Source organism: Amia ocellicauda, chromosome 7, assembly GCF_036373705.1.
Source record: "Amia ocellicauda isolate fAmiCal2 chromosome 7, fAmiCal2.hap1, whole genome shotgun sequence".
Taxonomy (NCBI): domain Eukaryota; kingdom Metazoa; phylum Chordata; class Actinopteri; order Amiiformes; family Amiidae; genus Amia; species Amia ocellicauda.
The window spans coordinates 5230073-5253386 of NC_089856.1; the positions used below are offsets into that span (position 1 = coordinate 5230073).

General features: G+C 44.4%; 1 protein-coding gene and 1 long non-coding RNA gene across 2 annotated transcripts; one reads left to right on the top strand and one right to left on the bottom strand.

The window, feature by feature from the left end:
* The first annotated feature begins 8366 nt into the window (after nucleotides 1-8366).
* On the top strand, nucleotides 8367-16221 carry LOC136752616 (uncharacterized). The gene is made up of 8 exons (XR_010817323.1): nucleotides 8367-8460; nucleotides 9500-9636; nucleotides 10939-11073; nucleotides 11757-11778; nucleotides 12784-12843; nucleotides 13877-13944; nucleotides 14339-14393; nucleotides 15223-16221. It is a non-coding gene; the product is annotated as an uncharacterized LOC136752616 (long non-coding RNA).
* Nucleotides 16222-17053: 832 nt separating this feature from the next.
* Nucleotides 17054-21523, bottom strand: LOC136752615 (gap junction alpha-3 protein-like). Its single transcript, XM_066708098.1, has 2 exons — nucleotides 21373-21523; nucleotides 17054-18217 (listed from the first exon to the last, which is right to left on the bottom strand). Exon 2 carries the CDS (start codon nucleotides 18192-18194, stop codon nucleotides 17133-17135), a length of 1062 nt encoding a protein of 353 aa, XP_066564195.1. The 5' UTR covers nucleotides 18195-18217; nucleotides 21373-21523; the 3' UTR covers nucleotides 17054-17132.
* Nucleotides 21524-23314: the final 1791 nt, after the last annotated feature.

Genomic DNA, 23314 nt, shown 5'->3' on the forward strand with positions numbered 1-23314 from the left:
CCAGGATGCCTCGAGAAGGGGCAGACTATTTCAGTTCATTCCTAAACATCCTCACAGTAAATTAACACAACAAGCGTGTAAACATGACTAACACCTGTACCAAATGGGTCCTTAATTGTGGCCAGGTCATGCGAAAATAAAGTATAATTGAGATTGCGGTCTGTTACCCATGAATGCGGAGGGCTTTAAAATGAGGGTTTTAAAGCAGCCTTGTCACTGAAACAGGTCAAAGACTTGAGGTGTGTTAATGTCACACATAGACTGACTGAATTATCTGATCTGTTCTCTCTTTGCGGAGAGAAGATATTAGGATTTCTTTTCCTGATAACATCATGGGATCTGATCTGTATAACATGTCTGATTAGGAACGGTGTCTGCAGATTAGTTCTAATAACAGTAATATTTATTTCTGTATGAGAAGAGAGGCGCCTGTATATTTTCATTTCATTGAAGACAATTGAATGGTTATGCCGTCTGTCTTTAATTAAGTAACAGTATTTGTTTAGTGAAGGATTAGCTCTCCCTGTGTGCAGGAATCTGTTTCTCTTTTAGGGCAACTATTGAAAAGAAAAAAAATACAATACTGAGCTACAATGTTTATGAGGACTGTCAAATAGTAAGAGAAAAAAGCTTTCAATAAATTCCTCTGTGAGAATATGAATCATTTTGCAGTGTGCTCCCAAAATAGATTGTTTTGCCCGTATCTCTTTAGAAATCGTGTGTGTGTGTGTGTGTGTGGTGTGTGTGAGTTAGGGGGGGGCGCTCATAGTTTAAATTCCATAAAATGCATTGAAATCCCTAACCCCAGCGTCGCGTCAAGTCGGCGTTGGTGAAATTCAATAACCGGGTACAGACAGGCTGGAGCAAACCGCACGCATGGTCTGCTTACATGAACCCTTGCTCTGGGAATTGGGCTGGGGGGCTGACACTGATGTGCAGAGAGAGGCTTGGCTCTGTGCCCCTCCTTGGTGGTTACGGAGCAGTCAGGTACACACATGCCAACCCTGGCTCCATTTCAGCAAAAAAAAATCCCCTGCCCCAGAGCTGAAGGGCTCCTGTTAGGTCTTGTTGCCGCTGCTGATGTGCCCGGATGCACACCATGGTGTTTCTCAAGGCCTGCACACTTACGTAAGATAAGAGTCCCCCCCCTAGTGAGAGTGGATCTGAGAGAAATTTTTGGGGGACTAAACTTGTAAATACCATTGCTTAACATGTGTGTCCAGGTGGGGCTTGGATGGTTTTGCCTTGTTCTCAAGGTTTTTTTTTAAAGGTTGTGTAGGAAATGGCGATCCTCTCATTGTCCAACCCTGGGTGTTTCCAGCCCTGACACTAGTCTTCATGGCCCTCTCAGATACTTCATCAAAGCATTTAGTCTACGATTAAGTAGGTGACCAATTAACAAAGGGTTTTCTTAAAACAGACACTGGTGTCTCAGAAGTGTTGACATGGAAGTAACGTTGCTCTCTGTTGCTCAGAGTGTCATGCCGTGAAGATGGACTCGTAATGTGAGCCCTTGCTTTTTATTAAAAAAGAATTGTGCAGCCTTGTTTAATAAGGTATTTTCGGATCGCACTGAGATATGGTGTTTTTGGGTAGTTTAATTTATTCCAAAAGCACCAGGCAGGAGGCGGTGGAGGAGGAAGAAGAATAGAGGGTGTGGGGAAATGGGGAGTGAGGGGCATCGTGACCAGTTGGCAAGTAGAGCAGCAGCAGAGAGCACGTCGGGGGGGGGGGGGGTTATGGGGGGGGAGATAAGATACCAGTGATAGGAAAGAATGGCAGCAGAGCAGCAGAAAGAGTGCTTATCGAGAGCGCCTCCAATTAGCTGCGGTGTGGAAAAGGTATTTTATCTGAGCACGCGTCTGAAGGCAAGCCTGTGGTGCAGTTCTGAGAAAAGACGAGCGCGAGTGGCTGCTGTAGATAAGCCTCAGGCGGCGGCGGCGGTGCCTGTGACCCCTGCGCTGATTGCGCCCGGCTGTCGGACGCCGAGTCCCCTCCTGGCTGGTGTGTTTGACATCTGCTCCTGTCCCGCAAATCCCTGCTTGCCTTTCAGATCGCAGACATCATTCCGCACTTTTCCCCACAAGTGGGGTCCCTGCGTCACGGTCACGGTCTATTGGTATTCGTACATGTCTGCCATGTCACAGGTGACTAACACAGGCATCCCAGGGAGGTCAAAGTTGAAAAGCTGTGTGCTGTAAAGGTTAGATCCAGGGGGGATCCTGTCTCCTGGTTATCATCCCACCTGAGCTGTTGATCTCCGAGGCCAATGAAACCCTCTTATCTGAGCCATTTGCTTTGTATGTCCTTTATTAAAACCCATTTTACATCTTAATAAGGTGGCATCAGAACAACACACAGCTAGGTTTCAGAGCTCCTCTTATTTCAGTTAGCCATTTAAATGCCTAGGTGTGTGGAATCCAACCATTCTGAGCCCAAAAATAATTAACAGTGCTTATTAAGAGAGTGTTTGATTCAATATAATCACCCCCTGAGCCGGTGCCTCATTAACTGGTAACCCGTACAGAGCTGTTCAGACAGGTTCCTGAGCACAACAGTTCATTAAACAAAGTGAGTTCAGACAGAATAGGTTTTCTGTTTTTCTCAAAAATCTCATCAACACCACACCTGCTGTGTAGTAGATCTGAATCCAAGGACTGAGGGCAGAAAAATTAAGGACTAGATAGTTATAGAAAGTTAAGCATTGGAATGTTGGAACACAGAGCAGAAGACACTGTGGCCTCCTAGGGCTGAGAACCGAGGCGATCATTGCACACTCCACTTATTAAGACCCAAACTATCTGCTCAGGATTTATAATGCTTTCACAGACCTACAAGGCTAGTTCTACCACTGCTTCACTTCAGTTTTGGAGGTGCTTTGCTTTTGTCCCCTTTGTATTGCATAGTTAGCAATGGCGTTCTCTTGCTGTGGTTCCCCTGTGCTGTCGGAGAACACTCATTCCGGGGTGGGGGGCCAGCGAGCCCATGGAAACCAAACCAAGGCCAAAGGGCCTTTCTTCACCTCACTCGAGCAACATCTCTCAAGTTGAATTCAGACTCAGCCCTCCGCTCTGGCGGTGAGCCCGGTCCTCTGTGGCCCCGCTCCCCAGCGCTCTCAGCACCTCTGGTATAAATAGCCACGCATGGAAACTCCACCCTTGCTTTGTGTGCAGAGGTGCTCACTCCTATAACAAGCACAATGGCAGGTGTTGATTCAAAGAGAGAGATGTATTTTTAAACCATCCTGGTGACAACACCCGTGGCGTGGGTAACAGCAAGAATAAATCGCAGCGGGAGGTGATTGGTCAGCATCTTGGAGTCCTGAGACTTGGTGAGGGATATGGAATGTGTGGTGATGTTGGTTCTTCGCCAACCTGTGCGTGACCAGCTCATACTGGATTGTGCCGTGCGGAAAGAACTGGTGGACTGGTGTCTCCTGTAAAAGGATGTATTGGAGGATGCTTTTGGGGCATTGGCATCACACCCTTCGAGGAACACTGTCATATATGCAAATCCATTTGATTATAACAGTAGTCCATGCATCTTCAAGTCTCACTCTTCCCTGTTATCGAATCCAGTGGTCTGGATTCTAGCATTCTCTTGTGTGGTATGTGGTCATGATCTGATCTTAACCTCGGCTGCTCCTGTGTAGGTCTGCGGTCCTGCTTGTACCTGCCTGATTGGTTTAGTCTGTGGCTGCACCTGTGCCCTTCTGTCAGTGCCCTCCCCATGTTTTGAATGCCCACCGTGTTGACCCCTCAACGCCAGTGCAGAAGGGAGGATTGGTTGGGGTCCTCATGCTCCCACCGTCCAGAAAGGGGTTGTCTTCAGTCAGCAGGTGCTTGAGAGTTAGCCCTTCTCCTGGCCTGGCTTACTGCTCACGGCTCTCCAAAGAGAAGGAGGAATGTGCGAGAAGTGCTTATGTAAAGAGCTTTGTTGGGGCCTCTTAGGGCACAAATGTTGCAATCAAAGGAGGGCAAAATTGCCAAGCTCTCTGGAAACTACTTACACATTCCTTTAACATGTATTAACAAAATATTAGGTTATGTATCACTTTCTGATTTGTCTCCTTTACATGCAAATATCTTGTCTTCAGGGTATTGATGCAATATTGTTATATATATAAAATATATTTTGCTGCAGTGTTGGGATCTTCTGGCAATAACTTCTGACTTTGTACTTGATTGAATTGGCTGTTGTATTTAAAAAAAAAGCTAATGATGAGAAGGGTTACATCTTGCTGATATGGTTCCAGGTGCCGAACAGATCCCAGAATTTCATCCAGCTGCTTCCTGAAGGAGCGCTAAGTGAAATGACCTGCTACTTTTCTTTCACATCTTGTGGGTGTGGGTGATGGGGAGTGGTCAAACCGCCTGGTTGGGCTCGGCTGTAGCTTCAATGCCCTAAAACCAACAGTCACTTTTGCAGCACTTTTATTTGACTGAAAATCTCTGTCTTGTTTTTCACATAGATTTAGAAGAACAATAGGGTTGGTGTCAATATTAAAAACACAAAAATTTTTGAGCAACGGTATATGTTATTTTTCCTTTCTCTTATCTTCCCAAACAATTAGACGGCATTACTCTAATAATTATGATAGTCTGCCTTTTTATTATTATGTATCAGTCACAATTCCTCTTCATAATGAGAATTTCTCCCCTCTCTCGGGAGTTCATTTTCACTTGGGGGGCTCCATGCCAGCAATTGTTGTCTTTCAGATGGGACCGTGTTCCCTCTGTTTGAATTCCTTGTCAAATGAGGTCTTCATAGCCATGCAAAAATCAGCCCACTGCTAAACACAAATGTAGGTAGGTCTGAGAGATGCGTCCCACCTTTGTTGAGAGGCCGGTCTGGCCTCCCCACACAGAGCGGGTTACTGCTGCAACGCTGCCCTCTGCTGCTGGAGACTGCACTAGCTGAAAGGCCTCTCATGCATCCTTCACTGGAAAGTGGGCAATTGAATACAGTAGAATCCCTCAATCACACATCAGACCGCCACCAGCCTCCCAACGTTGGTCCCAGGAGGCGGAGAGTACCGCAGCTATCCACGGATGCTCCTGTCTCGCTGATTCATTGCTTCAGTTGCTCATGATCTCCGCTGTGCTGGAGGACACATGCCGTCATCCTGCCATGACAGGTGAGCGCAGGGAGATTGCACCCGTCACTGCAGCAAGCGTGGCCGTGGCATTCGGCTCACGTCCCTGTCTCCGGGCTCAGTGCAGCTCTCCTGACAAAACTATCCTCCCGCCGTGGTGGCGTGCACGCGGCGACAGCCACATTAGATCAGGACTGTGCACATGAAAGAAAAGCTGCTCCCAGATCCTTCCTGAGGGTGAAAAATGAAATCTGTGCCGCAGCTTTCCTCTTGGAGAACGTGTGTCGTGCGCGAGCGAGACAATGGCATCCTCTCAATTTTCTGGATATTTAGCACAAGGTTGCAGCCCCTTGTCTGCTGGTGACAAGCACTGCCGCGCTCCCAGCATTGGCTGTGTATAAATAGCACGCTCAGTTCATGCATAATTCTGCTCAAGTTTAAACTGTTGTTTTATTCAGCAGCTTGTGATTTGCAAAGTGATTTTTATTTTTATATTGCATGATGAGGCGAAGCAAATTAATATTAATTGGCAATATGCAGATGTCACCCCATTATACACTGAAATTGCCCCGTAGTTGTTGTTTTTTTTCTTTTTGCGGGGGGGGGGGGTTGTTTTTACCACATTTGTTATTGCTCATTTCAAATGGTCATGTTTGATCAAGCTGGCCTCTGAATCAATAAGGACAATTCATGACAAAACCTGATAGAATTAGCCTAGTGATTTTTAATTTCCAAAAAGCAGGAGGCTGAAATAAAAATATAACTTTGTAGAAAAGATATATGTGTTAAGTAGATATTAAAAGAACAAATAAGTATGTGTATTTATTTATAATTGTGTATGAATCGGTGTATTCTTCCACGTATGCATCTCGTTCTTGCGCTCTCTCTCTCCCCCTATATACAGTGAGGGAAAAAAGTATTTGATCCCCTGCTGATTTTGTAAGTTTGCCCACTGACAAAGAAATGATCAGTCTATAATTTTAATGGTAGGTGTATTTTAACAGTGAGATACAGAATAACAACAAAAAAATCCAGAAAAACGCATTTCAAAAAAGTTATAAATTGATTTGCATGTTAATGAGGGAAATAAGTATTTGACCCCTTCGACTTAGTACTTGGTGGCAAAACCCTTGTTGGCAATCACAGAGGTCAGACGTTTCTTGTAGTTGGCCACCAGGTTTGCACACATCTCAGGAGGGATTTTGTCCCACTCCTCTTTGCAGATCCTCTCCAAGTCATTAAGGTTTCGAGGCTGACGTTTGGCAACTCGAACCTTCAGCTCCCTCCACAGATTTTCTCTGGGATTAAGGTCTGGAGACTGGCTAGGCCACTCCAGGACCTTAATGTGCTTCTTCTTGAGCCACTCCTTTGTTGCCTTGGCTGTGTGTTTTGGGTCATTGTCATGCTGGAATACCATCCACGACCCATTTTCAATGCCCTGGCTGAGGGAAGGAGGTTCTCACTCAAGATTTGATGGTACATGGCCCCGTCCATCATCCCTTTGATGCGGTGCAGTTGTCCTGTCCCCTTAGCAGAAAAACACCCCAAAGCATAATGTTTCCACCTCCATGTTTGATGGTGGGGATGGTGTTCTTGGGGTCATTCCTCCTCCTCCAAACACGGCGAGTTGAGTTGATGCCAAAGAGCTCGATTTTGGTCTCATCTGACCACAACACTTTCACCCAGTTCTCCTCTGAATCATTCAGATGTTCATTGGCAAACTTCAGACGGGCCTGTACATGTGCTTTCTTGAGCAGGGGGACCTTGCGGGCGCTGCAGGATTTCAGTCCTTCGCGGCGTATTGTGTTACCAATTGTTTTCTTGGTGACTATGGTCCCAGCTGCCTTGAGATCGTTAACAAGATCCTCCCGTGTAGTTCTGGGCTGATTCCTCACCGTTCTCATGATCATTGAAACTCCACGAGGTGAGATCTTGCATGGAGCCCCAGACCGAGGGAGACTGACAGTTATTTTGTGTTTCTTCCATTTGCGAATAATCGCACCAGCTGTTGTCACCTTCTCACCAAGCTGCTTGGCGATGGTCTTGTAACCCATTCCAGCCTTGTGTAGGTCTACAATCTTGTCCCTGACATCCTTGGACAGCTCTTTGGTCTTGGCCATGGTGGAGAGTTTGGAATCTGATTGATTGATTGCTTCTATGGACAGGTGTCTTTTATACAGGTAACGAGCTGAGATTAGGAGCACTCCCTTTAAGAGAGTGTTCCTAATCTCAGCTTGTTACCTGTATAAAAGACACCTGGGAGCCAGAAATGTTGCTGATTGATAGGGGATCAAATACTTATTTCCCTCATTAACATGCAAATCAATGTATAACTTTTTTGAAATGCGTTTTTTTTTTGTAGTTATTCTGTCTCTTACTGTTAAAATACACCTACCATTCAAATTATAGACTGATCATTTCTTTGTCAGTGGGCAAACGTACAAAATCAGCAGGGGATCAAATACTTTTTTCCCTCACTGTATATATATATATATATATATATATATATATATATATATCCTGTCAATTAATAATTAATCAATCCATTCACTATGTTTGTTTTTAAGCAGTGGGGTTAACAGTTTCAATCAGTACTCACAGGTGCAATTACAGGTGCAGATTATTTATTAATGTTGTCCCACCATTTCTGTCGAACAATAAATATTCAATAGGCCATCTCTCATATGCTTACCGTAAAGACGCAGTTCATATAATTCCATTCTTCACTTGTTAATGCAGTTGAACTGGACCTCCTTGCTATCGCTGGCAGTTGGGAGAGATGGCCTTTACTCTGGGCAGGAAGGGTTTTTATCTGTAAGGGACCCCTGCCCCTGGTGCCCCCTTTACAACTGGTACTTCTGGATGTTTTGTGGTTTTCCACCTGCACAGAATCATTGTCATTCACAGAAGATATTTTGGCAAGCAAGCTGGGCTCTCTGGGCTCTGGGATGATATCTGTAATGTATTCATATTGAAGCAAAAAGATAATTGTACCTTTATGGATAGATATTTGTAACACATTGTGTTTGGGATCGTGACTTGGGTGCCTTGTGATGTGTGATGAAAACATCTGCAGGATATAGAGTGTGATGTTCACTCTAGTATTGTTGTTTTCAGCCGGTCACAAGGGCTACGTTACCTAAAGGTTCTTGGTCTGAAGACTCCCCTCAGATTGAACCCTTGTAACCACAGTCAGATGCAGATTATTTAAATCCCACACCCGGATTGGTTGAGAGCTCTGTGACGCTGTGTGGTGCTGTGTGTGCCTAAGAGTAGGAAGTGAGCAAATAAAATGGAGGCTGCAAAGCTTATTGCTAGCTGTATAAAATGTTATTTATTTATAATGATGTTAATGGATCTGTACGGTAAGACACTTAAGCTTTACTATTACTGCCTTTTACAACCTTAAACTACTTTCACTTTCTCTTCAGGCTTTGTTTGAACTTCAACACACATCTTTAATAAAGACAGTGGGGAGACCGGCATTACAAAACAAACATGCTCACACATGCCCACAGACTGTGGGAAAGATGTTTCTATTAAACTTTAAACTTTCTCTTCCTTCAAGTGCTTTTCTGTGATTTTGGCAAGCAAAAGGTTCCTATATAGCTTCAGATATAGCGTTTTCTTATCAACCATTCAGGCCTGGGGGATTTCCACTGATTTCCAGGAAAGAATGGGTTTAATCATTAGGTTGTGCCCATAAGTTGTATGTACACTTCCAAAATGGTGTCTGGGGTATAATTACAGATCTTAACGGCAAATTCACGAACCCACAATCGTCTGTTGAGGGTTTGATTTCCCATTTGTTCTTATGATTACTGTTATTACAAATAATCGTTTAGAAATCTGGTCATGTTATCGTATGGCTGAATCTCGTATGTCGATGTGACACAATCTCAGGCTGGAGGATTGTGTAAGGGGGACACGGGTCTATCCTTCAGGTTACCGTGATTAAATTCCTCATCAGAATCTTAAATAAAGCGACATCATGATATGTCAGACAAATTCCTAATTCCCCCAGCAGACGTGATTTAGCCTTTGTGTTCGACACATTTCCGATGGCACTGTTATAACATATGACATAACACTTCCTGTGTTGGGCAATGATGCCATTTGATGCTCATGCACAGGAATCAGACTTCCGGTGGGCAATTTTCAGCTTTCTCCTTCACAGAAGCACAGGCTCCCCTAGCCGCTCGACACTCTTCCTCACACAACTGTCACCCTACACAGCTGTCATAGCTCAAGCCTAGGACTCGATGTTTGTCGACACCTTGTTAAACCCCCCATAATGTTCATCTCCTAACCGAGAGGCTTTGTATTTACATTAGTATCTTCCAGTCTGAACACTGGGATTCACTGGAAAAACTTTGAAACTTGATCTGTCTTCTTACTTATCAGGTTGTAGCACTGTGGAAATCTCAACCGTTAAAGTAAATTGCACAGATGTGAAAGAAAATGAAAACTTTAAATATTCCGTGAAGGGATATGTGAAGTTAACTGAAGCAAGTATTACTGAAGAGAACTGGTATGAGGGGGTAAGTTTCTAAATCACTTGCCTGTCTTACATTTCTGTGTCCAAAATCCAGATTATGGTATAACTGATTGCACATCAATGCCCAGAATACCCATTCATAATTCGACTGATTGATAGTTTGATTGGTATCAGTCATGTGCTAGCCTAATGATGGCTAATCTAGACCACTGCCCTCATATTATGATGTTTGAATCACCATTTATTTTTCTTGAATGTTATATTGGCAAAAGTAGTTAGATATGTATTCAAAGCATAAGCACAAATAAAAATGGAAAATTGGAAATACATTTCAATGAAGGTTTGACCACAGATTTGAAGGACAGACTTCCTCCCATCATTGGACCAACATACACCGATCAGCCATAACATTATGACCACCTGCCTAATATTGTGTAGGTCCCCCTTTCGCCACCAAAACAGCCCTGACCCGTCGAGGCATGGACTCCACTAGACCTCTGAAGGTGTGCTGTGGTATCTGGCACCAAGACGTTAGCTGCAGATCCTTTAAGTCCTGTAAGTTGCGAGGTGGGGCCTCTATGGATCGGACTTGTTTGTCCAGCACATCCCACAGATGCTCGATTGGATTGAGATCTGGGGAATTTGGAGGGCAAGTAAACACGTTGAACTCATGATTCATCAGACCAGGCCACCTTCTTCAATTGCTCCGTGGTCCAGTTCTGATGCTCAGTTGCCCATTGTGTGTTCTGACACCTTTCTATCAGAACCAGTATTCAATTTTTTAGTAATCTGAGCTACAGTAGCTCATCTGTTGGATCTGACCACACGGGCCAGCCTTCGCTCCCCACGTGCATCAATGAGCCTTGGCCGCCCATGACCCTGTCGCTGGTTCACCGCTTTTCCTTCCTTGGACCACTTTTGATAGGTACTGACCACTGCAGACCGGGAACACCCCACAAGAGCTGCAGGTTTGGAGATGCTCTGACCCAGTCGTCTAGCCATCACAATTTGGCCCTTGTCAAAGTCGCTCAGATCCTTACGCTTGCCCATTTTTCCTGCTTCTAACACATCAACTTTGAGGACAAAACGTTCACTTGCTGCCTAATATATCCCACCCACTGACAGGTGCCATGATAACGAGATTATCACTGTTATTCACTTCACCTGTCAGTGGTCATAATGTTATGGCTGATCGGTGTATATAAAGTTTATAGTTATTAAGCAGTATTGTTTGTGAACTTCTTTCTGCATTGAAATTCACTTCAAGCAGTTTTGAATCTTTGTCACAGTGTTATTTGTAGAAATGTACTGTAGGAATTCACTCTGATTTCCTTTGCTTTCCCAGGATATCTCAATTGCTTATTATTATTACAATCCTATAGTAAAACAGTTCAGTAATGACACTGTAAAGGATATCGGCCCTGGCTATATCATTCTTCGCAACTGTCAGAATGTCAATTACACCATTTTTAATGGAAAGGTGAGTTCTATCATGAGGTCGACTTTGCAGTTGACCTGGATTGTGTTTTCATGAGCTTAATATCTGTCCTGTCTATCCTGATCAATACACAGGCCTCTTCAGATGAAGGCTGGTAATACCGATCTGTGTTCTGGTTTAGACAGTGTGTGTATGAACACAATTCATTAGCAAGCGGACTCTACAGACTGCTCAAGTGGCATTGTCGTGTCTCTCCCGATAGGTTCCTATGTCCTCACCCACACCCTGTTAGTGCCTCAGTCCAGCCCACTTATTGTGCTTTATTGCCCTGGGTAGTTTGCTTTGTGCTATAGTATAGGGCCCTCGGGTCAGTCATTTCACAGCTCTTAGGTGCTTTGATGGTTCTTCTGACCTCAGCCCTGCCCTAATGTGCTCACACTCAGTCTAGTTCTGCCGTGGCATTGCCCTACAGCCCCAGGGCGGTGGCTAGCCTACTGACCTGCTCTCTTGTATCTGGGAGACCCTAATGAGACCCTAGTAAGATCTGATAGCCCTGGTGCCCTTATTATTGCTCTAATGTGACTTCTGTGCTGTGCAGTATTGTGGTGAAGACCTGGGTCCTGCCCTCCCACCACTTTTCCTGCCGTAAGTGATGTACGCTGCTCCTAACAATACGTGTGCCTCTCTCCACACTGTTTTATTAACCCCTGTCTCCCTTGTTGCAGGAGCACAGAATTTACTTCATAGGTAAGATACTGCCAACAGTTCTGCAATCTTTCTATGTCCCGCACTGAGACAAGGTAGACGGCAGGGAGGGAAGGGTGACATTAGTGCACACAGCAAAAAAAAAAAAAAAAAGCTAAGAGAATCAATCATCAGTAAATATTTGGATGTGCCATCGCTCTCCCCGGTGCAGAACCATATGGAAGCTATAAGCCCGAGGGTAGCTTTAGGTCTTTCTCCTGTAAGCGGGTAAGCTGTGGGCTCTGAGAGATCCTGTGACGGAGATTGCTGAGATTTAGCTCAGGAATGTCTCATGATCATCTGTTTATTTTGCTGGAACAAATTGGGACTTCATTCCCTCAAACTCATAGGTGGGCTTGAAGAGTCTGAGGCTCAGGCACTGGTTTTCCATCAGATAATCAGGCACTCAGCACCCCGCGCCAAAATAAAAAGTATTTCTCCCACACACACTTACCCAAAAGCATTCAAAGATAAACAGTATTAATATGGTGGCACTGCAGTGGAATACAAAGCATTAAGAGGCTGTTTGGGGCTTTTTTGTCAATCTAGTGATTCATTACTGTGCAAGTCTGTTTATTGATCTGTAGCTCATACATATTTAGCTAAATTAATTGGTCCGATGGTGCGTTGGATTTTAAGCATATTTGCCATCAAAAGAAATATGACACACTTGAAGAATGTGGGGCTGTCTGAATCCACATAAAGGATGTGCCATTGAATCTGTTATCAGTAACGTCGATTCAGAAAAATAATATTCACAACAGATTCATCACACACAGCGTGAGGTGTTTTTCTGTTTAGTGACAGCGGTAGTTGTATGCAAAGCTTACGCAAATAGACTCGTCCATAAGGGATCCATACATCTCATGGGAAACATCAGAGGGGGACTAGCACTCAGTGTCAGCTAGGGAGATTTGTTTCCAGTGCTGATGGGCAGGGAACAATCATAGTAACACACTCAGATAAGCATTGGTCCTTAACTGCTGAAATGTATCTCTTTTAATGCAGCTTTTGACCCAGGAAATCAGGATGAGAGTCAGATATCACATACATACTGGATAATTGTTGGTGAGTGAGCCATTTATGATGCATGTCTTTATTTGTGTTTATTTACTGCAGTACTGCAATGTCAATCACAGTCATTAGGAACGTGGGGTCACTGTAGAAAACCACCCTGCTGGATGAGAATCGGACATGGTGCTCAGGGGAGGGCCTTCCTGCCGGGATGCAGAGATACTGGGGAACGCAACCTCGTTCTCTCTCACAGCACACCTGACAGAGCCAATTATGTGACAATGCCAAGCCCGACACAGAGCAGACATGAGCACAGCAGTGCACGGCAGCGTGGCACGCTGAGCTGAGCTGTGGCTGATAGGTACAGTGCTGACAGACCAGCTGTGAGATAACTGGCCTCTCTCATATATACACAAATTCCTATGTATGTACATAGTAAAGATTTAATAAACATATTTTAATCTTTAAATAAACATTTATCCTAAAGTCATAAATAACTTGTAAAGATCCAATTTGTGCATTACACAAGATCTGGATGTAGAAATGTTGATGCCATTGTCTTTCATTGAAGTCACTGGTATAAAGGCTTTGGCGAGATACATATTTTCGATGAAAGACCTCATTTTGGAAACTCCAATTGATGTGAAATAATCTCCCTAACAACCCAGCTGATTAGTAGCGTCGGTTTGAAATCAACACAGCTGTCACTTCACTCGAAAATACAGTAGTTATCTTCGCTGCATCTTTTGGCTTGAAAGTGGGCAGGAAAATGACAGGAGCGGGTCCCGCTGTGCCACATTTGATTCTGAAACGTCTCCCCGGGCACTCTGTATTCGGCGCCAACTGATCTGTTCTGCGGACCGGGGCGATAGGTGAGGGCCCCCTCCGGCCTGCTGAGCACAAGCTGTCACTTCCATTGGACACATCTGGGTGGCCAATCTGGGCACAGTGGATGAGCCGTTACCGTTAATATATTAGTCCAAGGGCGGGGGTTAGAGGTCTGTTTTTAAGGTTCGTAAGATATATTTACACTCAAATGCACTGAAATCTTTCACTCTATTTTTATTGTATTTATTTGTCTTTACAGTCTTAATCGCTCTCTGGATCGCCGGGTGCTTTATTTGGATATGTCGACGCAGATCTGTAAAGCTTGAGGTGGTGTTATAGTTATTCCATCACTGACTCGGTTGAATTTTTGTTTCGTTATTATTTATTGCCAGTTCAGTCTTTTAAATAGTTCTGCTGTGTAGTTACACTGATGGCTGTCAGAAATTGTAGGGTACAAAACAAAACACACACCAAAAAACATTTAAATAAATGCACTAGAAGTAGATGTCTACAAACTATCTTCAACTATAATTGGTATAATACAGACTGAAGTTCTGAATGCATCACACACACACACACTAATACTGACTAAAGAGCATGTAGTGCAAGTTAACCTTAGGAATATTGACAACCTTTTATAAAGAATTATTGATGTTTGAACACCATTTGAATTAAAAAGTTTAAGGCAGGACAGTAATGCACAATAAAAATGTGATTGCAGACCACGGATACAACTGATGAAGCCTCAATGGATCTGCAGGGACGCTGAGACCAAGGTGAGTATCTGCTGTTATTTCTGGTTTAGCCAGCACCCTGGAAAAAGAACTAGATCCACCTGGATTCTCTTATTTTTCAATACAAACAAAACTACAGGACGAGTGTTACCAAAGCACTCTACACAGACTCCATGTGACACTTCAATTGGACAGGGGGGGGGGATTGCAGTAGAAGGTTGTTGAAGGACATACACAGTGTCTCTGTGCAGATAATGCAACAGGTTCTTCACTTCATACGTGTGCCCCGTGCGGACACTTTCCACAATTTAAAACACTGTGATCAAGACACACACATATTAATTTTCCAGGTTTTGGTTTTCCATCAGATAAACTGCATTCATTGTTACTACCTGTCTGCTATTGACCTTTGACCCCTCGGCACTCAGCACTGATGGTCTATTAGCACCTTGCTGCTTTTGCCTGACTACCCCTTTATAGTGTTCTTTATCTGAGCTCAGTTCACTTCACTTAGACCTATATTTACATATTGCATTTTCTGGCTAATGTGTTGTGCAGTGAAATATGGATATTTTGGACCACTGTTGTGTTGCATATCCTCTCCAAAAAGAGCAAAATGGAAGTAGATACATATATTTGTTTCGCATTTTCCTTAGTACAAGCATTGCTGCAGGCTAGGAAGATAAACTCTCACACACGTCTCCTTCCTGTATTTATTTTGGTGCAGACAAACACTGCTACAGGTTTCAAAGTGGATACAAAATAGAAAAGCAAATTCAGATCTATAAAGTGTTCAGTTATAGTTGCACAGCAGCACAGGGAACGCTCCTGTGATGTGAACAATAACTGTAACTTTCTTCCCCTTTCACAGCATTTAACGAAAATGAGATCTCATCTGGGGAACACTTGTTTGATGATGCGTGGAGCTACAAACAAACCAAGAAACAACACGCTTTTTGTTTCTTGTATTATTATTATTATTATTATTATTATTATTATTATTATTATTATTATTATTATTATTATTATTTTATATAAAATACCACCAACAGTTTTAAGATTAATTATACTGTTGACCAAACTGGTTGAAATGCAAACATCACACTGGTTGGTAAAAGCCTTTCATTTGCTAGGAACATACTGCTAGTATGTCACTATGTCTCAGGGAACAGAAAATGTATTTTGAACACCAAAGCACATTCCTGTTGTATAAAATAGAATATATATGTATATAAAAAGATTTAAACAAGTGTAAACATCTTGCCGAGACCTTCATCCAGCAGTGCATGATATATATTTATATATTTTTTAAATAATGATGATGGTGGGGGTTGGTGTTTCCAGGAGGCCGCTCACACATTGAATACATATTATTTTAAAAAGATTATATTCATAAAGGAATACAAATGTATTCAGTATCTTCAGATAGTGTTCCATAGAAAAGCAGCATTCTGTAGCCAGGTGTCAGCACTCCTGCACTCGCTGCCAATCACAGTAGCCAGCAATAAACACTGCCAGGTCTGGACACATCTGAGGGGGGCACCAAAACCACACTTTGACCCACCTTCCAATCAGGCTTGGATGTGTAACTGGTATGAAGTGACTTCTTACTATAAATTAAACCACGTTCAGGTAAAGATGTGTACTTTGCGATTGGTGGGTCAGTCAGGGTGGTGATTTGGTCTCAGCCCATTGTTTTCTTGTGAAAGGGAAACGGGGCTGTCAGTGAGGGATAGCGTGTCTAAAATGCAGTTTGTGTTTGAAATAAAACCTTTTGTAATGTACTTGTAAAAAAACGTAGAAAGTCTTTGCACTGAAGTTCTGAAAAAATAAAACCGGTTGCAGAAATAAAGTCAAGGTAATTATTTAATTATAGAGTTTTCTTTTATTTGTATTTTACAACAGATTACTTTTTATTGCTTTGATCATATACACTGTATCAGCCTGTAGACAAACTCTAAAACACTGTTTTGTCCGTGGTGCTAGTTAGGGGGGCCACGGGGAGGGGCCACAGGGGGGGCCAAGCTTGCTGTCACGGGAGCACTGGCCCCCCCCGCACCCCCAATGTTCCCAACCCTGGTCCTGGGGACCCCCTACCCTGATGGTTTGTGTTCCAACTGAGCTCTCAATTACTTAATTGGACCTTAATTGAAGTAACAATCTGCTTAGATTTGACTTGTGTAATAAAAGAGTTGGTTCTTGAATAAGTTATTTATACATTTCAGTAGGGGTTTTAAGTTAAGCATAGGATTTTTTTTAAAAGGCTTTGATTTAGGAAATTATTAGTTCAATTAAGTAATTGAGAGCTCGGTTGGAACAAAAACCAGCAGGGTAGGGGCTTCTCCAGGACCAGGACTGGGAACCACTGGTCTAGCGCTGGTGAAGACTGTCAGGGGAATGTGATCAAAATGAAACAAACTGAGAAAACCTGCTAATCATGTTTACCAGATTTATCCTGTATTTCACACCTAAAAATAGTGTTCAGGTGTAAAAGCACTGCAGTAGATTCTAGGATGGCAACAGGACTGCCACTGAATTATAGTGTGATCCACTTCAGATTTCATAATAAACAGTAATAATCACTACTAATACAAGTACCAATCAGAAAACTCATATTTTAGATTATCTGTCAATGCAAAGTAACATCTTGTGCTCAAGCTGCTGGGACAGAGAAGCAGCTCAGCTGGCTGTGCGATGGGAGTGTGATGTCCATCCCCAGTACAGCAGCCTGTCTGCGCTGACCATTGAGCCCGTCACCGGCGGGTCCGGCCCGCTGCCCTCTCACACGAGGACCCTCTCGCGGCTGCCAGCACGGCTGCTTCTCAAGTGCCGGCCTTTGCCCAGCCGGGGTGAGTCCGCCTGGTCCGGCAGCACGGGGGCCAGCAGGTGCCCAGTGTGGTGAGCCCCGGCCGTGCTCCTCTCCGTTCTGCCCTGCTCCGTGGCCAGATTGACCCAGTTCTGCTCGCTGGCCAGCTTGTTGGTGAAGTGCTTGAGTTTGGGCGAGGGCTGGCAGCTGGAGGGTGAACTGGGTGCCACTGGCGCTTTCCAGCCAGCCAGGGTGACGTACCCCAGCTTGGGTGTGGCGGGCTGGTCCTGGGCGCTGGCCGCCTGGGACCTGAAGGTGCTGGTCAAGCCCTCTTTGAACTTCCTCCAGCCCAGGTGGTACATCTCGATGAGGTTCAGCAGCAAGGAGACGCAGGCCACCGTCAGCATGAAGACGATGAAGATGTTCTTCTCCGTGGGCCGGGACACGAAGCAGTCCACCACGTTGGGGCAGGGCCAGCGGCTGCACTTGTACATGCCCGTCAGGAAGATGCCGTAAATGAAGTACTGGCCCAGGATGAAGCCCACCTCAAAGACGGTCCTAAGCAGGATGCTGCACACGTAGGTCTGCAGCAGGGAGCCGCGCAGCCGGAAGCGGGAGACCTGCTCCTCCCGGGGCGGGGGGTCACAGTCCTTGCTGGCGATCAAGGAATCGTTCTCCCCCGGCTCAAGGGCCCCAAGCCCGGCGCGCTCCGCCTCCCTCCTCTTCTGCTCGGCGCGCACATGGTGCAGCGCGTGTCCCATGTAGACCAGCGAGGGTGTGGACACGAAGACGATCTGCAGCACCCAGTAGCGCACGTGGGAGATGGGGAAGACGCGGTCATAGCAGAGGTTCTGGCAGCCAGGCTGCTGCGTGTTGCAGGTGAAGCCCGACTGCTCGTCGCCCCACACGCTCTCCACCGCCGCGCCCAGCACCAGCATGCGGAAGATGAAGAGCACGGTGAGCCACACCTTGCCCACTACCGTGGAGTGCTCGTGCACCTGCTCCAGCACCTTCAGCAGGAAGGTCCAGTCCCCCATCTCCCGCGGGCCGCCACTCCGACCTGCACACACAGAGCGCCTCGGCTTGAGTCACAGTCTGTAGTTTATCTGTGGCCTGAGACATTGCTAGTCAAGTCAGATGAGCAGATGTACAGTGTCTATACACAATCAAGGCACTGGAAAGAGTATCTACACAACAAAAACTGCAACTAATGCAAAAAAGGATCGATGTGTCCACTAGAAACACACTGGTTTGAAATTAATAAGATCTACAGCACATAAGGTAAATGGTTAGTACTGAAATGTTACCAGTATTGCTGTGATCAGGAACAGAAAGCAGGTGTTATTTATAATCCAGTAAGTTTAACTTAAGAAAACCTTGAGTCTCAATGCAAACCTTAGTCTGATTATTGCTGTTTTTGTATTAGAAAGCTACAGCCTATTCTTCTGTATTCAGGGAGAGTGCTACTAGGTAGACTGTGGAGGGGTGGTGTAGGGTTTCAGATAGAGGGTCTGTAGTCATTGCCAGAAATAGATGACAATAGCCTTCTCTGGTCAACTCCTGAAAGCTGCAAGACAAAGGCATCTAAAAATGCAGTCTGAGGGAAGAGCTTCCAGGAACTACATTCCTGACAATCATAAAACACCTCATCCTGTGATTTCAGGGTTTAATTTTGAGGGGCAGACAAATCTGACTTCCCTTCCCTTTGTAAAGATACGCTTTGGTACAAGATCCTTCTCCAGTGTGACCTTGTTCATTTACACAGATAACAGAAACAATATAACAGGCATTGAGCTGTCAAACCTGTGAAAAGCACAGCTTGGCATTTATTCAAACACGCACATGAAAACCAGTACAAGTTTTGAAAGGACCAACAGACAAAAAGACTTATTCTCTGAAAAATCACACCCTTCCAGAGCCATTCATCAGTTTTCTTATTTCTTACAATTTGTTTCTTCATTGCTCGATGCCAGCAGGGAACAACTGTTTCACCACAGAAGGAATAAATCCTTTTGCAGCACTTCTTTTGTTGGCCTGTCTATCAATCTGTCGGTGACATGCGCTGGGTTTTTCAACACAATTCCTTTGAAGCTGTCAGGACATACCCACCGAGAAGCAGGACAATAAAATAGAGATCAGTGACAACAAAAACTAAAAACAAATAAGACAGACAGATAAATAAATCAATCAATCCAATCAATCAATCAAACCTGAAGCAGATGTGGGTGAAAGAAGGGACACATGGAACTATCCTTGTCATTTTAAAGAAAGTCCCCTGAATGTGAGTTCTTCCTTGTCCATGTATTGTTTCTTGCTCTTGCTCTTAGAAGTGTCTGAAGGCGTGGTGATGGTTGGATTAGTCTATACTTGGTGTTTCTCTCTCTAATTGCAACTGCTGTATATTTTGCAGACAAGCATCCTCTCCAGCAGAGACAACCCCCTGGGTCTCGGACAGCCGCTCAATTGTCTGGGTGTCGATCCACCTGAACTCGAGTGCGCAAGACTCCTGAACCCTTAATTACACCATCATGTTAATTAGATATTGTTTCACCATTGACAGTCTCAAGCAGACCCTGCTTTAGTCGTACCCTCGCAGATAAAGTTTTTTCCCTTTCCTTCTTTCTTTTACAAACAACACTTCCCTGTTTCAATAGCTCTTAATAGAATTCCAATTAGCGATGTAAAGAGACGGAGTAAATACACTATGGGCACAAGTTGTGGTTTAATCCATGTTATTTTAGGTGGGGAGGGTGGTCCGAGAAATTCTAAACGAAGCCCGTGAAACCAGCTGTACAGCACTCTTATAAATCAACATTCCTGGAGCTGCGTGGGCCGAAGCGCCTGTATTCTGGACACCTGGTCAATGAGACAATACACTGAAATAAGAGTTCAGAAAGCCAGTGAGGGGATCAGGGTTGATGCCAATTTCTAAACCCCTCCACGTTTCTGAGAGTTGAATATATATATATATAATGTGTGTGTAAATAAATATTCAAACCAATAGTGAAGGTTTTGACTACTCTAAGCACTAAAGGATCTTGTTGTAATAAAAACCAGAAGACAAAGGGTCCTAACCAGACCTGAGAAACAGCCCCAATGTGTCTCTCCATACAGGACTAGGAGTGAGTTTCACTGGGCCACACTGTGAAACAGGCAGGCAGATTTATTTGGACATGGGCTCTTTCCCACCAACAATAACTGTGTTCCCTCAAGACACAGAATCCCAGCCGAGAGAAAAGCACTTAACGAGACACAGCCAACAGTAAAACCCCCACACTCTCTGACTACCACTCACTGAACACATAGTCATGGCTTAGGTTATGAACTCTAGTTTTACTCAATGTAGGGATGGTCACCCAGTCAGAGATTAACAGGGTCATAAAATCTGTGAAATCAGCAGAGTCTCTCAGCCCCTGGGTCGGGTCACACACAAACACGTTTGTACCAATAAACGTCTTCAAAAAATTGCTTTGAAACAGTAAAACATTACCTGCACACACACACAAATATGTATTCATTTCAGCCCAATTGATTCCCTTCCGTTTGACCCTCTGTTGCCATGGAGCTACAGCCGTTTATTTGATTGTGAAATGTATTACTAGCTTTAGTTATTGTTAATTTGTGCATCTATTCACCCACTCTGTTTAACTATAAACAAGATAAATAAAATGCATGAAATCTCTGCACTGGCACCCGCCTGGGTTTACAGACAACTGTGGAAGGATGGTTATTAAACTATAAAACAGACGACACGCAAGACGCCTGCTTTTATTGTGTCTTCCTGTCTACATATATATCAATATCTCTCCATGTGAGTGGCTATATATCTGTCAGGGTTACTCTCACAGTCTGTCATGATGTGTTCATATAAACCGTTCGAGATCACCCAGTCGAAATCTGTGCTAGACGTGATCTTGCTACTTTGGGTAAATCTATGCTGTTTTCCGATTATAAATGATAATTCCAATTATAAACTACATACCATGAGAACTGCAATGGTTAGTAACCCAGCGGATGTATTTCAACATGAGAAGAGAGCAGGAAAAAAGGATACAGGCTTTGATAGACGGCTTTGTTCTCCGCACAGATCTCACAGTGGTACCCTTCCTTCAAATCTAGCTGACAACTTACGTATCAACCTTTCACAGGCCTTTCCAACAGGTATAGCTATGAACATGAGCACTTCAATGAAAAGGTTGTTCAATTTGGACTTACCTTCAAAAATAAAAAATGCCAAACGATACAAATAAAAAGTGAAGGAAAAAAACTGAAGCTTGGCTGTTCTAGAACGCAGATGACCAGAGCTGAGAGATAGAGAGAGAGAAGAAGAGAGACAGCAAGAGCGACCAAGGGGAATAAACGTCTAACAAAACCTCGGCCACTCACACTTGACGCATTGCTGACAGGGGGACGTGCACAGTGGCATTCTGGGCGCTGTGTTCAGAGACATCCCTCACCTCAAATACCTTCCATTGTTCATCTGCCTATTTTGGACTCCACATCCACTCCCCTTCGGACTCCAGAGAGAGGCAGCTGCTGAGCTTCTGGATCAACAAAGCGTTTCTCATTGTCAGACGCCCCCCTCCCCCTGCGCTGGGCGAATGACTGACGGGGCCAGATCTCCGGCAGCCCAGTCTAGCCCAGCGCCGAGCTCTGAGGGGCCAGATTATTAATAGAGCAGCAGATCCAGGCTTACATAACCCCTGTGACCCTGTGGCCCGCACCAAAGCCGACAGAACAATCCCGCCCGGGATCACTGGCATGCCGAGGCGCTAGAGGAAATGACTCGCAGGGTTTGGGAGTCGAATGCAACGCCATCCCCATAGTGAACACAAATAAGGCTCTGCAGAATCACACACTGAAGGGCCTGAGTTCAAAGGACCCAGGTTGTGGCTTTACAGGGCCACACAGGATACAACAATCTGGATGGGCAGCTCACAAGGTGCACTGTGGGTAGCCAAGAGCCACTATAACACAGCTCAGGTGAAGATGCTTCTGCATATCCCTGGGTAGGATGCTCTGAACCTTTTCCTGCTGCCAGTTGTACTAATTTTATTTGGCGTTTTATGTCTATTTATTTTACAGGAATGGTCCTAATGGAGGGGAGTGTTGTAGGTTACTGCTTCGGATGTTTTGTGACAGCTGACAGATCTGACAAGGCCGGCAAGGACACAAGGTCTGATTAAGCCCCACCCCTCTGTGGATCAGCCACCACAGCCCGCCCCTTTTCGCATTTCCTCTCTCACCGGCAAGATCAAAGAGCACAACCACACAGCAGTTTATGTGTATTATTATTATTATTATTATTATTATTTTCTTTCTGAAGTCTGATTATAGCACAGTGTTTCTAATCTCAATTCAGTTATGAGGATTTCCAAGAAGAGGGAGAGATATCCCAGTCCAAACAAAGCTTTAAACTAAGATGTTTTTTGAGTTCTTCACCATAAGAAAACCAAAAAACAGACAAACATTAAACAGGAGTGATATGCATAGATATCCTCCCTGAGTCAGAAAATAGAGAATTGGACAGATACACAAAAACAGGCTACGTGCTTCACGCCAACCAGGGTTGTCTTCACGCCCCACACACAACTCCAGACCCGGTACTCACCCATTGTATTATCCCACTGCTGTCACACCCCCCCCCCGTAGGCATCTCCAGTGTGGGGGCCATGGGAACTTCTCTGAGAGAGAGCCAGGACACTCATAAAGGGAAGAGACAAGCTGCAGGGGGAGACTGGCTCTGGACCAAACCCTCTCTCTCTCTGCCCACATTTCCTGGTAGAAGGCAAGGATACAGTTAGCCAAAGAGACACCAAACTAACTTATCTGCACAAACTCACAGGGCCCCAGAACAGAGCGTACATATTGAAGGTACATACTACCTCCTAAGAGGTGACATCGACACAAACAAGAACATTTTATGAGACGCTCTCTCTCTGACCATCTGTTTATACATCTTTAATTACTGTTCAGAACTGAAATTGTACATATGTTACTGAAATTATACATGTATTTCAACCTGGCTTAAATTCGACAGGCCGCGAAATGAGGAACACGTGAAGTCAGCAAGCCGAGAGAAATAAAACAACATTCATCCGTCTCTCATTTGAATAAAGTATCAAATCAATCCCACCAACTCTAGTACAATAAACCC

Coding starts and splice junctions, on each gene's coding strand:
- LOC136752615 (XM_066708098.1), bottom strand. CDS start 18,194: ATGGGGGACTGGACCTTCCTGCTGAAGGTGCTGGAGCAGGTGCACGAG.